The 13396-nt window shown below is 46.5% G+C and overlaps 6 protein-coding genes across 6 annotated transcripts; 4 read left to right on the top strand and 2 right to left on the bottom strand.

The window, feature by feature from the left end:
- Positions 1–750: 750 nt before the first annotated feature.
- Positions 751–2637, bottom strand: BDV38DRAFT_239258 (uncharacterized protein). Its single transcript, XM_032053742.1, has one exon. It carries the CDS (start codon positions 2553–2555, stop codon positions 1203–1205), a length of 1353 nt encoding a protein of 450 aa, XP_031916800.1. The 5' UTR covers positions 2556–2637; the 3' UTR covers positions 751–1202.
- Positions 2638–3512: 875 nt separating this feature from the next.
- BDV38DRAFT_9384 (thioesterase family protein) lies at positions 3513–4836 on the top strand. Its single transcript, XM_032064156.1, has 3 exons — positions 3513–3865; positions 3925–4456; positions 4521–4836. The coding sequence occupies exons 1-3, from the start codon at positions 3747–3749 to the stop codon at positions 4782–4784; spliced, it is 915 nt and encodes a 304-aa protein (XP_031916801.1). The 5' UTR covers positions 3513–3746; the 3' UTR covers positions 4785–4836.
- Positions 4837–5699: 863 nt separating this feature from the next.
- BDV38DRAFT_279713 (uncharacterized protein) lies at positions 5700–6535 on the top strand (the record flags this gene model as incomplete). The annotated part of the gene is made up of 2 exons (XM_032059093.1): positions 5700–5777; positions 5843–6535. The coding sequence occupies 2 exons, from the start codon at positions 5700–5702 to the stop codon at positions 6533–6535; spliced, it is 771 nt and encodes a 256-aa protein (XP_031916802.1).
- A 493-nt stretch (positions 6536–7028) lies between these two features.
- On the top strand, positions 7029–7858 carry BDV38DRAFT_279714 (uncharacterized protein; the record flags this gene model as incomplete). Its single annotated transcript, XM_032059094.1, has 4 exons — positions 7029–7064; positions 7119–7185; positions 7252–7784; positions 7841–7858. 4 exons carry the CDS (start codon positions 7029–7031, stop codon positions 7856–7858), a joined length of 654 nt encoding a protein of 217 aa, XP_031916803.1.
- Positions 7859–8192: 334 nt separating this feature from the next.
- Positions 8193–8663, bottom strand: BDV38DRAFT_279715 (uncharacterized protein; the record flags this gene model as incomplete). The annotated part of the gene is made up of 3 exons (XM_032059095.1): positions 8193–8431; positions 8488–8560; positions 8625–8663. The coding sequence occupies 3 exons, from the start codon at positions 8661–8663 to the stop codon at positions 8193–8195; spliced, it is 351 nt and encodes a 116-aa protein (XP_031916804.1).
- A 3335-nt stretch (positions 8664–11998) lies between these two features.
- BDV38DRAFT_239264 (CVNH domain-containing protein) lies at positions 11999–13394 on the top strand. Its single transcript, XM_032053743.1, has 4 exons — positions 11999–12297; positions 12353–12552; positions 12606–12798; positions 12848–13394. Exons 2-3 carry the CDS (start codon positions 12420–12422, stop codon positions 12794–12796), a joined length of 324 nt encoding a protein of 107 aa, XP_031916805.1. The 5' UTR covers positions 11999–12297; positions 12353–12419; the 3' UTR covers positions 12797–12798; positions 12848–13394.
- Positions 13395–13396: the final 2 nt, after the last annotated feature.

Here is a 13396-nt window from a genome sequence, read left to right on the forward strand (position 1 = left end):
TTCTTGTTGTTTGCATATAGAAGAGACTCCCTGTGGACGAATGAAATGTACTGCTACAATGGAAAGGCACAACTATCGAATTCCTTTTCCCATCCCCACTATACAGCTTTCTTTTCGTACTTTGAGCCCTGAGTGACCCGTCCTTTCACAAATCACACTAAACACGCCATTCCATATGATAGGGCTTGGAAATAATCAGTAAACCCAACCAGTCCACCTGCTCAAATCTCCAGTGTTATGAACTCAGGGTTTGACACCCTTTCGATCGTTCAATAAGACTAAAGATATCGCTAATATAAGCAATAGTGCACCATCCCGGCCAAGCTGCTCATCAAGCACGGCGCTTAGTCCGGGTGGTTGAACCCTTGGTGTTAATCTTGTACGAGCTCAATGACAATTTCCAACAATCTCAACCTCATCAAGAAAAGCAATCTGCCAAGTATACCGCAGTCCAAAATATAAAGTCACACTACGCAATGCAAAGTAAAGCATTGTTGGACTCGAGCTGACATCACGGAGAAGGCGAACCGATAGCGTGGCGGTCGAATTTGGGTAGTCTTCTAAACTAGGTACGCAAGGGGTGAGCAATTGCATGTGGTAGTGGCCTTACGCCGAAGGTTTAAACGGTTAGGGCAAGTTAGGTGGATGACGTTTTGGCGCAAGGGATATGCAGTCGGGTAATGTGCATGCGTTGTGGAAGATATGGGGCTATATTGGGCTGGGTTTTATGTACGTATTCTTCGTTTTATGGTGGTTTTGTGGTCGATCGTTTGATATGTAGAGCAGTAGTTGACTAGTATTAACAATGAATAACAGAGAACTCTCTATCTGCTGGATGGAAATGCATAACGAAGTTTGCTTTGTGCAGTGTAATTCAAAACCTTGTAACATAAAAACAGAAGACAAAATATGCGATGCCAAGTGTGCCAATTTATATGCAAGGGGTATCTCTGGCAGTCTAATGCAATCTGATGCGCAATGACAACGCTACCATGGGTAGGGATGATGAGATAGCGAAGAAAGGCAGAACAAAAAATAGAGGTATATCAATGTATGCAATGCCGCCCAAACTTGTTGTAAAAATGAAAGAGAAAGGTGAAAGAAGGGCGGTGTCGTAAGAAAAAGCAAAGATGAGAACTATACCGCTGAGTGCGCCATAACAAGAGGAAAGAGATAAGAAAAAAAATTGTTCCATGTGCGTTTCAGATCTTCTCAGGTTCGTCATTGTCTTCTCTCATTCTCGTAAAGGCCTTAGTTAGAGCCGTTCCAATTTCGCTGAATAGATCGCGCATGATAGATTCGGATTTCATTGCCGCGGGACCCTGGGCAAGAACGGGGTCCTTAAAGAGTGGTGCAACTCGCTCCCAAAGTTTGCCAAACGTGTTCTCGACAGAGCTGTCCACGGCTTTCGTGCCGTTCACCGCGGATTCCTGATTCAGAGTTATGGTGCCCGACGGATGGCTGGGCTCGTCTTGGCGGAGACGACGAGCGGGACGATCATCGGCTGCGTCATCGTTGTCATCATCGTCACGAGGTCGTTTGTTGCTGGCTTGAGTATTGTGAGATGTCTCGAGGACAGCGCCTGGAGAGGGCTGGTTTTGAACCGCGCCATTGGTTAATGGCGAATGTTTTAGTCTCTCGGTGATCAGTCCACTGTCCCGTTTCCCGGAGTTGTCCTGTTGGTCCGTAGGTTGGCCTCTGTAGGAGGGTGTGTTGGACGGTGCAAGATGAATCCCACGAGGAGCGCCCACCCGCTGGCGGTACATAGAGATCTCGTTGAGCACCGGCGATTGGTTCGGAGACTGGGAATGGGACATTGACTGGTGACTGGAGAAAGGAGGGCACCAGCTCAATGAAGGAATGCCGAATTTCGTTGGTAAAGGATCCATCTCTGCAGGTGGCGGAAGACTTTCAACCCAATTTGAAACCCGAGTGTACTTTATCAGTTGCTGAACTGATACCCGAAGTGGCGGGGCTTCTTCGGGTTTCTCGGCCGCTTTCAGGGCGACTTCATGGCGCACAGGCCGTCCCAACTTCCTATCGCACGAACCCATCCAGGAATCAACGTCGTCTGCGACTTCGCTGTGCATGTCACACTCCGGAATATTATTGTATTTGTAAGCGGCCCAGTATGCCTTGCGTTTCGTTATATAGCCGATAATGCGTCGTCGACATGACTGCCACGAATATCGGCGGCCAGTTTGCTCCTGTAGAGCCGCGGAGATTCGAATCCAGAAACTTTTGGGGTAGTGTCCCAGTTCGTAATGGTCCATCATATTTCTACATAAACTGATCAGGCATTGTTGCTCGTTAACAGTGAGTTGAATCCCCCGACCGGAGTGTTCAACAGCTACATCGTTGTAGAGTAGACCGGAGGCCAGCTTTGATTCCGTTGGCGTTGAAGGATGATCGGTAATTCTCGCGGGGACGTTGAACGATGGGTCTGCTAACAGCCGACGTTGTGAATCTGACTTGGTGATTCCATGATGGTCACGAAGGTGTCTCCAAATCGATTCTGACGAAGCCGTCTCTTCTAAGGACTGTACCAAGGCCATGACTTCTTTGCGAAAACCCTTCACGGTCCTCCTCCTCTTGAGATCGTGGGATCGGAGAGGAAGACATGGCGGGAGGATCGGAGAAGAAGAAACTTAATCAATCTTCGCCCCCCGAAAAGTTCGCGCCGCGTCCGTGTCCCGACACGTGATCGTTGGGCAGCGAATTAGTATGGAGGGATCCTCAGCCTCCTATTTTTCTCCTGATTTTGGAGCTGGGTGGGAATGTAAGTCTGCCTAATAGAGCCGATCGAACCTGATCTACGGGGATAAGTTATTTTAGTTATTATTGGTTGTACGACTTTCTCTCCAAACGAGACTTGTGTACTGACGGACTGCGGGTTTCCTGTTCTTTTGTTCACCGCCGCGGGCTAGAATTAACATTCCATACATACCAATATTACCCGATCAGGGTTGGGCAAGGGATTAATTACCGAGACATGGTACCGTACTTTTGAGTTCCGTGTCTGCTTCGACATCTGACCTTGGGCACGATCCAAATGATTTGACGAACCTCTTCTCGTCAAAGGATCCCCAATTTGAAAAGTTACATGAAATTCTGCGTGTCCTCCGCTTTCATTCCCGATTGGGAATCCGTGTCTCCGCCGAACTATGAGAGGCGGGGGGGCGACTTGACTCGTTGCATCATTGATTCTCCATTCGTTCAGGGGCTGACTTGGACATCTACCTCGGCTGTGCTCAATAAAATATGTATCTCCATCTGACCAGTACTTTTCGCATCCCTATCGTTTACCATTCGGGATACTCGGAAATTATTAATAGACGAGGTATACTCCTGGGTTAGTTAGGGGTCACATTCTTTATCGCGCCGCGTTCGGCAATATCAAGGATCAACCCTACCAAACTAGGGTACGAGAGGATCGATGTCTCGCCGTCGACAACGCTACTCGCCTCGTCTCAATTAGGGTGATTTGCTACCAACTGTCCACGGGTCAATGGTTTCTCTTAGTAGTACTCATTGCTGCTGATCGCTGCAATTTGGCCAAAAGCACGGAAAGCCCACACCGCGGCAATTTTCTGTGTCACTAAATCGTTTAATGATTGCGACACTACATATGCAGCTAGAATCCCAGCGGGCTTGTCCCTGATCCGAAGGCGTGGACACTTTCAAGACATCATATTGAATTTGACTCTCCCTGAATACCCCGTCTGATCTGTTTAAACCGATCTGAAATGGCGTCTCATCCCATATCCGTCTCCCCCTTGTTGCAGGCGGTGTCATCTATAGCACTCGAGAAAGGTACCCGAGATCAATTCGTGGCAAATATCTCCCCAGAATGGTGTACACAACAGTATGTCCGACAACGTGGTAGCAAGCTAACCAGTCGAGTAACAAGACTGACTAGAGCAGCTCTGTACTGGGTGGCTACCTTACTGCATTGATGCTTTCCGCCGCACAAAAGTTGAACGCCCTTGAATTTGGTGAAGAACGGTTCCCCGATCCTATCCATGTCTTCGTGCAGTTTCTGCACATGGTCCCGTCTGGACAGGTGGTGGTGACCTGCAAACACCTCCGGGTCTCCTCCCGGCAGTGCGTATTAAGGGTAGAAGTAGCAAGAACTGCAGCTTCCGGAAATCCAAGTAATCCTGCTGCCGTGGGTATCGTTACGTGTGCCAACATCTCAAAAGAGGAAGGCCTTACGCAACATAGTAAGCCGGCTTTCGCTGTCCCACTTCCGGACCGACACACCGAGTGTATCAAGATTGATGACCCCGTTGTCGACTCAACTCCGGTGACGAGTAAACTGAACTGGGTTTCACCGAAAGCAGCCAATGGCCTTTGGGGGCATCGGGTCGGGGGTCATTACCGTGAGGTGTGGGTGTCATTCCGGGATGGCTCTAACATCTCCAGCCTTCTTCATTTGGCTTTGTTGTCAGACATGGTAAGCGGTTGCGCACCCTCCATATCGAAGGTATATAACTGGCAGTATCTGACGGTTGAGATAGCCATTGCAACCTGCTGCAACGCACCAAGCAGGATTCTATTTCAAGTATGCGTTATCCACGCTGTGTATGACAGTGGAATTCAAAAAGCGTCCAGACCCATCTACTCAGTGGGTTATGATTCGGTCAAACTCGCATTTAGTTGCCAATGGCCGGTACGATGTCAACATCCAGATCCTCGATGAGGAAGGGAATATCCTCGCGTTGAGTAACCATGTAGTATATGTTTCAGAGCTTCGAGCCCGTGCCAAGGGAGCAAAAATATGAGCGTGTACTTGTTATAAAAGTATATAACATCATCTCCTGTTAATGAACGTCAGTATGTGACAGTAATAATAAAGCCAGAAGATTGAGTAACCTCTGCTAAAAGTTTACTGGAGTCGCATCTCATTATCTATCGGCTTGCCAATCTTTTCGACGAGGTGGGATTCGGGACCCTGCTTAAGCTCTTCGAGAAGAGCTACTACCCATCACATAAAAAGAATTTACTAGTTATCATTTATATTAAGAGCTTGCGGAAAGAACTGCAACGTAGCCTGGGGAAAATAGTATTAGACCAGCTACGCCCTGAAGTGTAAAGTAAAGCTAAATAGATACTGTGGAGGGCTCGGATAGACCAGTCTCCTACGGAATATTATAGAAGATAATGATTGTAGATTTTACTAACTTAAGTAACTTCTCTCCATATAATCATATAACTTAATACAATGCTACGCCTCACTATTCGTATTGGGTTCGAGGCCGTGCTTTACCATGAGTTCGAGTCGCTCTCAATACTATCACTTATGTTGAAACAGTAAAGTTAGGAGAAAGTGTATGATTATAGAGGTCTTGTCGATGGCCTTAAGCTTAAGTTTATTACTGCAATAATATTGCACTATCACCACAGAGTTTCGCACTCTTGACACAAAAAACTAAGGACTGGAACGAAGTGTACGTGTGACTCTCCCGATAAGTTAAGTCAAGAACCAGGAGCCCAGGTGACCAGCTCAGCATTCACTTTCTCAGATATCCCCCTTTTCTTTTCTTTCCTTTTCCTTGTTTTTTGTGTGTATATGTGTGTGTTACTTTAGATATAAGCGGCTTTGACCTTCCATCTGTGAAGAACTTGGAACTTGCGCAAGCCTGATCTACTTACCTCCAAACTCCAATCTTCATCACCTCCCACATCACTTGATCAAAATGGTGGTGAACTGGAAGAACCACGAGAGCACAGACCGTCTCATTGGATCTCTACTTGCAGCCCACCCAGATCTCAAGGTAGCATCCATCCTCTTTTTTATAAAGACTTCACTGCATTTCAAGTACTAACTTTCCACAAACAGCTCGACTATCACGCCATGGCTGTCCTGTTTGGACAAGGAGCGACATACGACTCGATCGAGGGCCGATTCCGCCGCTATCGAAAGGTAGCAGACGAGCTGAGAGACGAAGCCCATGGTCGTGGCATCTCAGATATTCCCCGCAACGCAGGGCGCAGCTATGCGTCTGCTAGAAGCGCCACCTCAACTCCTAGAACTCCTCGAGCCCGACGAGGTGGAATCACCAAGAGCACCCCGTCATCCGGCAGAACCAGGAATTATCGCCAGACACCAACTAAGCAAAACACGAAGCCTGGTACGTCTGTCATGGATGCGATCTATGTTAACGATGTCGACATAGAGGAGAAAGAGTCGAAGGTTAAGCCTGAGATTCATGATGTTCTTTCTGACAGCGGGGAAGAAGATGTCAAGATTGTTGATTCTCCTAGCATCAATAGCATCAAGATCAAAAAGGAAAGAGCTGAGCATAACATGGCCGGTGTCTTTTCTACCATGACCCCCAAAAAGGAGGAAGAAACTAGCGACTTTGTAACCAGTGCTGTCTCGACTCGTACGAGTGGTATTGAGGGTCATGACGACGACGAAGAAGCATGTTACCATGCCGGGATGACTGAGAATCCATTCTGTATGATCGGGAGTTACTTCAAACAGGAACATGACGGCAACATGGACGACATTTATCGCGGAGAAGCTTAGATTCTCTTCGCATATGTACTTTCATCGGAAGGAACTATGAGTGAGAAGCATCAAATTTTACATTTTAGTTGTTGCTATTGGATTCGGTTGCTAGATACATGTCGAAGGATATGTAGGTAATGTTAAACTCAGAATTCAAATGAAAATGAATAAAAAATAGTCCTCTGCCACATGGTCAGCAGAAACGGCGGGTTGGATCCGCAAGTCACTTCTGTCAGCTGTGGTAGTATTGGCCAAAGCATCAAAGCACTCTCATCGAGCTAATCATTCACTCACAGGCCACAGAGTCTTGTCACTATACCTAATCTTGCTTTTCTTTCACCCTCCTCCACTCTTCTGTTACTCTTCCTCTACAGATCTTCTCTCACTTTTCCTTCTCCTACTCCTCTACTGCCCAGCCCTTCTCACTCAAGCACACGCTTGTGCTCTGCTCTTAATCTCATAATCCAAGCCACCTATCCAACCTCGAAGCAGTCTCTATTGAGACGTCGAAATGCCCATGCGTTGGACTCCCGAAAACGACCAGCTTGTAAGCCCACCCTACCGGCAGCTTTTACGCTGAGAAAGAATCTAACAGCCACAGCTTCTTCTGAAGATCCTGGAAACCCATGATTTATCCGTCGATACCAAGAAGGTCGCCGAAGCTTGGCGTAAGTTCTCACCCAAACCTCAGCAGTATCGATAACCTGTATACCAACAGCGCAAAATTTGAATAGCCGGTACAGACTCCAGCAGTCGACCCACCCCCCGAGCCATCACTGAACGTCTGGTCAAGATGCGCCAGATGGTGAAGGCAGCCAACAACGGTGCGGATGGTCACTTCAGTATCGGAAAGGGACCCGGTGCCAACCCCAGCAGTGCAGCGGCGACTCCCCGTAAGAGAGGCAAGAATGCGACGGCCGTTCCTAAGACCCCGACTTCTGGGAAGCGTAAGAATGCCTTCAAGTCTAATGACGTTTTTGGAGATGATAGGGATGTGCATGTTAAGGAGGAAGGCGAAGGGACTCCGCCAAAGGAGCCGCTCAGTCCTGCTTCTGCTGGTGTGAACCAGGGCTACGCTGGTGTCCCGCTCAAGACCGAGCCAGTGGATGGTGATGATGTCTTTATGGATGAGGAGTCTCCTTCGAAGCGTGTCCGTAGGGCCAGTGTTCTTCCTCCTGGTATGGTTAGTAGCTATGGTGAGGAGGAGGATAGCCAGAGTGAGTTGGATAGTGAGATTTCGGAGTATTTCCCTGAAGAATCGAATAAGGTGGAGGAGGATTTCTTGATGGCTTGATCATTTCATTGATTTATTTAGTTTTGCAGATCAAGCACGGGAGTTGAATTACTTTGCGGGTGGTTGACAGTTACAATATCAATTACCACTGGAATTTATGTTGAAACATGGCTTGGCTCCCTGTCCAACGTGCAAGAGATAGAAAATGCAGGTATAACACTGCAAAAGCCATGGCCTACTAACAGAGGGGATAAAAGAAAAAGAACCAGCAGGCACACGACCAGGAATATCCTTCAATTTCAACGAAACAAACTACCAAGGGATGTTACCAAACTACCTATCCGCAAAGCATTAAAGCCAATGGCCGCGTTCACATTCCCAAAGAATACAAAAGCCCCTCTGTTTGCATCCCTAGATATCCACACAAGATCACCCCCAATCCTAAGTAGAATCATTCTCAATGCTAGCTTTCTGCTTCTTAGAAGGGGACCCCTTTGCGCCTCGCTTCGCCGGTCTTCCTCTCTTGGGCTTTGTGGGAGACGAATCGGGAGCACTGCCTTCTTCCTGCTGAGGAGCAGAGCCGGGAGAAGCACCGGCGGCAGTACCTTCCACAGGGGATTCATTACGGAGTTTTTCCTTAATACGCTGGACTCTGTGCTGAATGGCACTGGCTGTGCAGCCTGCATTTTGGCTTAGTTCTTGTGTTTTTCGACGGGGTTGGGAAAATATAACAAACCATGACCCATGAATTCAGCTAAGGCTTTGTGGTCGAGCTTCACATTATGGAGAGTAATGATGCCGACCAGAAGCTATATGTAGCGTTCTGTTAGTGTATTTAGAAGCTTGGTGGGGATGGGAAATCGGTAGGCTCACTTTGGCATCAGCCTGCGGATCAGTCCAGTCCATAGGCATTCTGATTGACAGTAAACACTAAGGCTGATTTGATTAAAGTAGATAGTAACTCAGATGGCAAGTCGCTGTTTGGCTGGTTGCTTTGTATGCGGGGGTGTAGTCGGATGGCGTAAATGTTGCAGAGGTGAGGAGAGAACGGGAGGTAGAATAGAGGATGTTATAGAGAGGAGGAGGTGGTTGAAGTCAAGAGACAGGGTGTGAGGAGAGAATGAGGGGGTTTATTCATTCACTTTCAGCCAGAGCGAAGTGCTGCTGTTACTCGTGATATTGCAGAACAAAAGACAAGCAGTTACTCGATGACCTTCTAAGCCTAGACTCGACGCTGGCTGTGGAAGTTCAAATGCCCGATTTGTCCTAGTATCTTTCAAGATTGTGTTGTTCTTTTCCAATTACCCAAAGTACCAGTGTGTTCCAAGAATACTCGATATGGCTTTCTATGGTTTGAAGGGAAATAATCATCTGCTGACAAGGATAGAGAATCCTGTATATAACAAACTCACATCTACTTTCCAGTTGATTTTGATATAGAGACCATGGCACTCATAGACATTACTTTTCAACAGGAACATAACATTCTTCAATGCGAGTTCGGTACGGAGTCAACGCAGGAGTCTCTGTGAGCAGCAATGTCCATACACCTAGTAGGATTCAACGGAGTTAACGATACAACCCCTCTCAAGACCCTCACCTATCCCAAAAGCTGCCCTGAGAATTCTATTATAAAATTGTCAGGGCGAAAAGAGGTGAATATAACTACACCTACGGAACCTGTTTGGTGATGATATCCATGTATGTAGGCCCAATAGTCCATGAAGCTTAGGCTAGAGTCATGTTAGAGCTGCGCAACAGTGTAAAGGCTTTCAAATACATTTCTAGACTACTCATTATCACGAAATGGATAGACAGCTTCTTTCTATCTAGAGCGTGTAAGGAGGATAGGAAAATGTTGGATGCGAATATCGAAACTATTACTCCCCCCCCTCTCCCTTTTGCTCCATTTTGGACATATCGTTCCGTTTTAGAATTAGCATGGTAAGTATCATGGGACGTCCACAAGTATATGCCAGATGGTGTCTGGAGCACCAAATGTGCACTACCTAACAATATGCATCAAGCTTAGTGTATTGTAGCAGTGATCTTTTCTTTCATGGATATCTACTGTTTATGGGCTACCATTCGATTCAAATTTGCAAGGAACTGCGTTGAACAAGAGAGAAGTTTATCTTATGTTGATCCAATCATACCACCACTGGCAGTACAACTACTACTGGCACAGATGCCACAGGCACGGCAGAACCATCACAGCCACCACAGATACTCCAGATACTCCAGATGCGTAAAGTAACATCAGCATATGATCGCCATAAGATTTCCTAAACGAGATCTTGCTGCATGAGACAAAGGCCCTTGATTAGCCAAGCTACTGAGCAATGTCAAAACTGTCTGATCTGTTCCCTTCAAGTACGGCGCATATATCAATCCAAGCAGCTTTCCTAGAGCCACATTGTACGTCTTTTACTCATGAACACGGGAAACGCGAAGCGAAGGGTGGCCATAGTCGATAATGTTAGAGTTTTGGCTTCCAACATATTAATGTTTCGTTATTTCCTTCCTCGGCAATCCATATTAATAAACCCCAAATTTATATTAAATTATGCGGTGATCAAAAGTTGCTGTTTTAGTCTAGTCACCTGGTATATAGCAGAGCGTAAACGATCTAGTAGTAGTCGAGCTGTTAGGCCTAACGACTACTACCCCGCCAATCTGAGGGGAGCCGTTGACCACTGCCCCGCCAAAGGTCCTCACGTCAGACAATGACTCGAGTCAATCAGACTTAGAATCTGGCAGTTATGCGTCGCATTTTATTCTACGTCGCACGATCTTTTCGGAGATAGTATCCGTTGAGTCGTCTTACCTCCAACAGAAAAGACTGATATTCCACCTGTGGGATGAGGGTATACAACCCGCACCACATTGCGCCGCATGCAGCTGAGCAGTTGCCTGTCCGCCAACCACACAGTAGCTTGAATTAAATGCAACTTGTACATAAGCGACATGATACGTTTCCAATGACACTCCAAGCCGCTATTTACAGCCAGTAGTCCAATTCCTGGGCTTCGAAACGAGACTAAAGTCGACCTGTCGGAGCGCCTATGTAAAGTTAAACTCAGGTTAATCGAATCCAATCATAAATCTACTCGTATTTCTTTATGTCGTAACATAAATATTACAATGCTCCTCATCTTTGGGTCCGAAATGCACTATCGCAAATGGATACTCTGAAGCGGCAACACAGCGTTTACGAGAAATGGGCGTACTCCACCTAAATAGCAATATCATTACTTATATTAGATACTAGCCTATCAAACAAGCGCCTATACCGGCCGAGATGGCCAGAGAGGTGGTAGGAGGGGTAGTTGTACAATGTTCAGAGCGGCAAGTGGGTGCTTTTTATAGGATCTCTCAGATGCACTGGGCGGAGGAGCGATGTTTCAGAGTGCATAGCCGACATAAATACTGCGTCCGAGGGTTGCGCCAGAAAACAACGTAATGAATGGTCAGTCAGAATCTTCATGCACCGTGGACAACATTTTGACCAGGGAGATGCGCTGATGGCTTTGCCATAGAGTTCCAGCCTTATTGTTTATGTCGGCGCCACCGTCACAGAACTACATAATTGCGACACATGGTTATATTTGGTGACGCTATATTTATGGAACTACTATGTATCCCAAGTGGGTCCGGCGGGTTTACTGTGAAGTCGGTGAGAAATTTGAAACGGGAGGGGGCAAAAATAACAGAAGATGAGGGAAAGAAAAAGAAAAAGAAATCTTAGAAACCGCGCAAAAATAGATACGTGCTGGGTATATCAAACCATTTGACGCTGAATTTCAGGGATTCGATCTTTTACCAAAAGAGGTAAGGTAGCGATTCCCTAAACGTACGGCTAAATTTTTGGGGAAAAAAACAAAGAATTGCATTATCAGGCAAAGAAGGATCTCAGTTCTGCACTCCAATTCACCCCCAGGGGCAAATCGACCAGCCTTATACCCCTCACGCCATTATTGATACGGTCTTACAGCTCTTCTTCCCAGGTCTTTTCTTGGTTACAGACATCAGTAGCTGCGACATCTACGGATGTGGCTTTCCCAATGTAGAGCGATACGGAATACCCATCAATGACAAGCATTTTCCATGAAGCAAAGGATTAAAGATCTCAAATTAATTGCCTCAGAGCAAACAAGCACGATCTGAGTGAGGTCTTGCAGCAATTGGCGTCCGACAGCTGCTGATCACTACCCCCTCTAGGGCCCACTGCTGAAGTGTCTGCCAAGAGACCCCATATAGTCGCACTAGGTGGGGGAGTCTCTCACCATTTCTTCTTGAGCCAATCTAACACGGTTTCCGTTCACTATAGGGATCCAATCACCACTGTTGCCTAGGGAAATAGGAGAATGGTACCGTGGGAAGGAGTGAGGACTAACCCTGTTGTAGTCCACCAAAGTCAAATCAGTATCTCAGCTCCCCACCGACGTCAATCATACGCGGAATTCACCAAATGATTGGAAGCCATGTGTTATTGTGTATAGTGTTAACGAGGTTGACTTGACATATGGGGGGAGAGGTTCCACTCGTGAGAGACTCAGATATAAATACCAGCTGCTTGCCCTGCTAAATCTGTTTTCCAGTCTTCTTCCTCAATTCATCATAACACAGTCACAACAAGTATCCTCAACAAACAATCCCTTAGCCAACATGGATTTCCAATCGAGTGCCCAAAACATCAGAGTCGAGGGAAAGAATATCTTGGTTGCTGAACTCCGATGCGAGGACGGTCAATGGCGCGAGGCGAGAGTTAATCTGGATGAGCATCTCGGAAATGATGATGGTACTTTCCTGACATTTGCCAAGATGAATGACTAGCTCTAACTTGTATCATAGGCCACTTTCAATGGGGCGGCCAGAACTTCTCCGAGACCGCTAAAGATGTCCATTTCGCGATCGAGGGTGGTTCAAATGTCCCTGTTCTCCGCGCCCAATTGCGCGATCGGAACGGTAACTATCAACCACGCGACGTCAACCTTGGTGAACGTGTCTACAATGCAAATGGATATTTCCATTTCCAGTACTGATTGTATGTGGAAGTGGCCTTGAGTGAGAGGGCATTGCTAACGAGGCTGTAGTGATCCCTATATCATGATATTATTTGACTATGGTTGGAAGGACGCCTGCGAGGCACATTATGCTCTAGCATACCGCTGCAAATTGCCGTTACGGTTTATAAATACTTCTTGTATCTAGTATAGCTCTTCGGTGTATGCGATACCTTTGAACGCAAATCCATCCTGGAATTATGTTCTCTACCGCAAGAGTCATACATCAAGAACTATCAGTACAGGCACACGAGTACCATGAATACGAAACAACAGGCCATTACCAGCAAGATGATAAAGGGAACCTGCCAACCCATACACCTCCATATAGCCATCCGTGTCCGATCAACCTGTAACTCTAACCCGAACTCCTTAAAAGCATCATAGACCCCCGGGTGTATCACATGGTAAAGAAAGCCTGGCAATGAAAAACAATACTGACAGAAGAACAAAGCAAAAAGCAGGTAACCGATGCTGGAAAGCACTCCATGGCAGCTTCATGACAGCAGACTCGCATAATGCATATATATATAAATAAACAAGGAGAAAGAGATGGGGAAAAAAAAAAAAAAAAAAAAA

The sequence above is a fragment of the Aspergillus pseudotamarii genome, assembly GCF_009193445.1.
Source record: "Aspergillus pseudotamarii strain CBS 117625 unplaced genomic scaffold BDV38scaffold_10, whole genome shotgun sequence".
Lineage (NCBI taxonomy): Eukaryota > Fungi > Ascomycota > Eurotiomycetes > Eurotiales > Aspergillaceae > Aspergillus > Aspergillus pseudotamarii.

Bases quoted from the DNA above. Each gene is read 5' to 3' on its own strand.
- BDV38DRAFT_9384 (XM_032064156.1), top strand. From the start codon at position 3,747: ATGGCGTCTCATCCCATATCCGTCTCCCCCTTGTTGCAGGCGGTGTCA. The intron at 3,866-3,924 runs GTATGTCCGACA...TGACTAGAGCAG, and splicing joins CCAGAATGGTGTACACAACA to CTCTGTACTGGGTGGCTACC. The intron at 4,457-4,520 runs GTAAGCGGTTGC...CGGTTGAGATAG, and splicing joins TGGCTTTGTTGTCAGACATG to CCATTGCAACCTGCTGCAAC.
- BDV38DRAFT_239258 (XM_032053742.1), bottom strand. From the start codon at position 2,555: ATGGCCTTGGTACAGTCCTTAGAAGAGACGGCTTCGTCAGAATCGATT.
- BDV38DRAFT_239264 (XM_032053743.1), top strand. From the start codon at position 12,420: ATGGATTTCCAATCGAGTGCCCAAAACATCAGAGTCGAGGGAAAGAAT. The intron at 12,553-12,605 runs GTACTTTCCTGA...CTTGTATCATAG, and splicing joins GCATCTCGGAAATGATGATG to GCCACTTTCAATGGGGCGGC.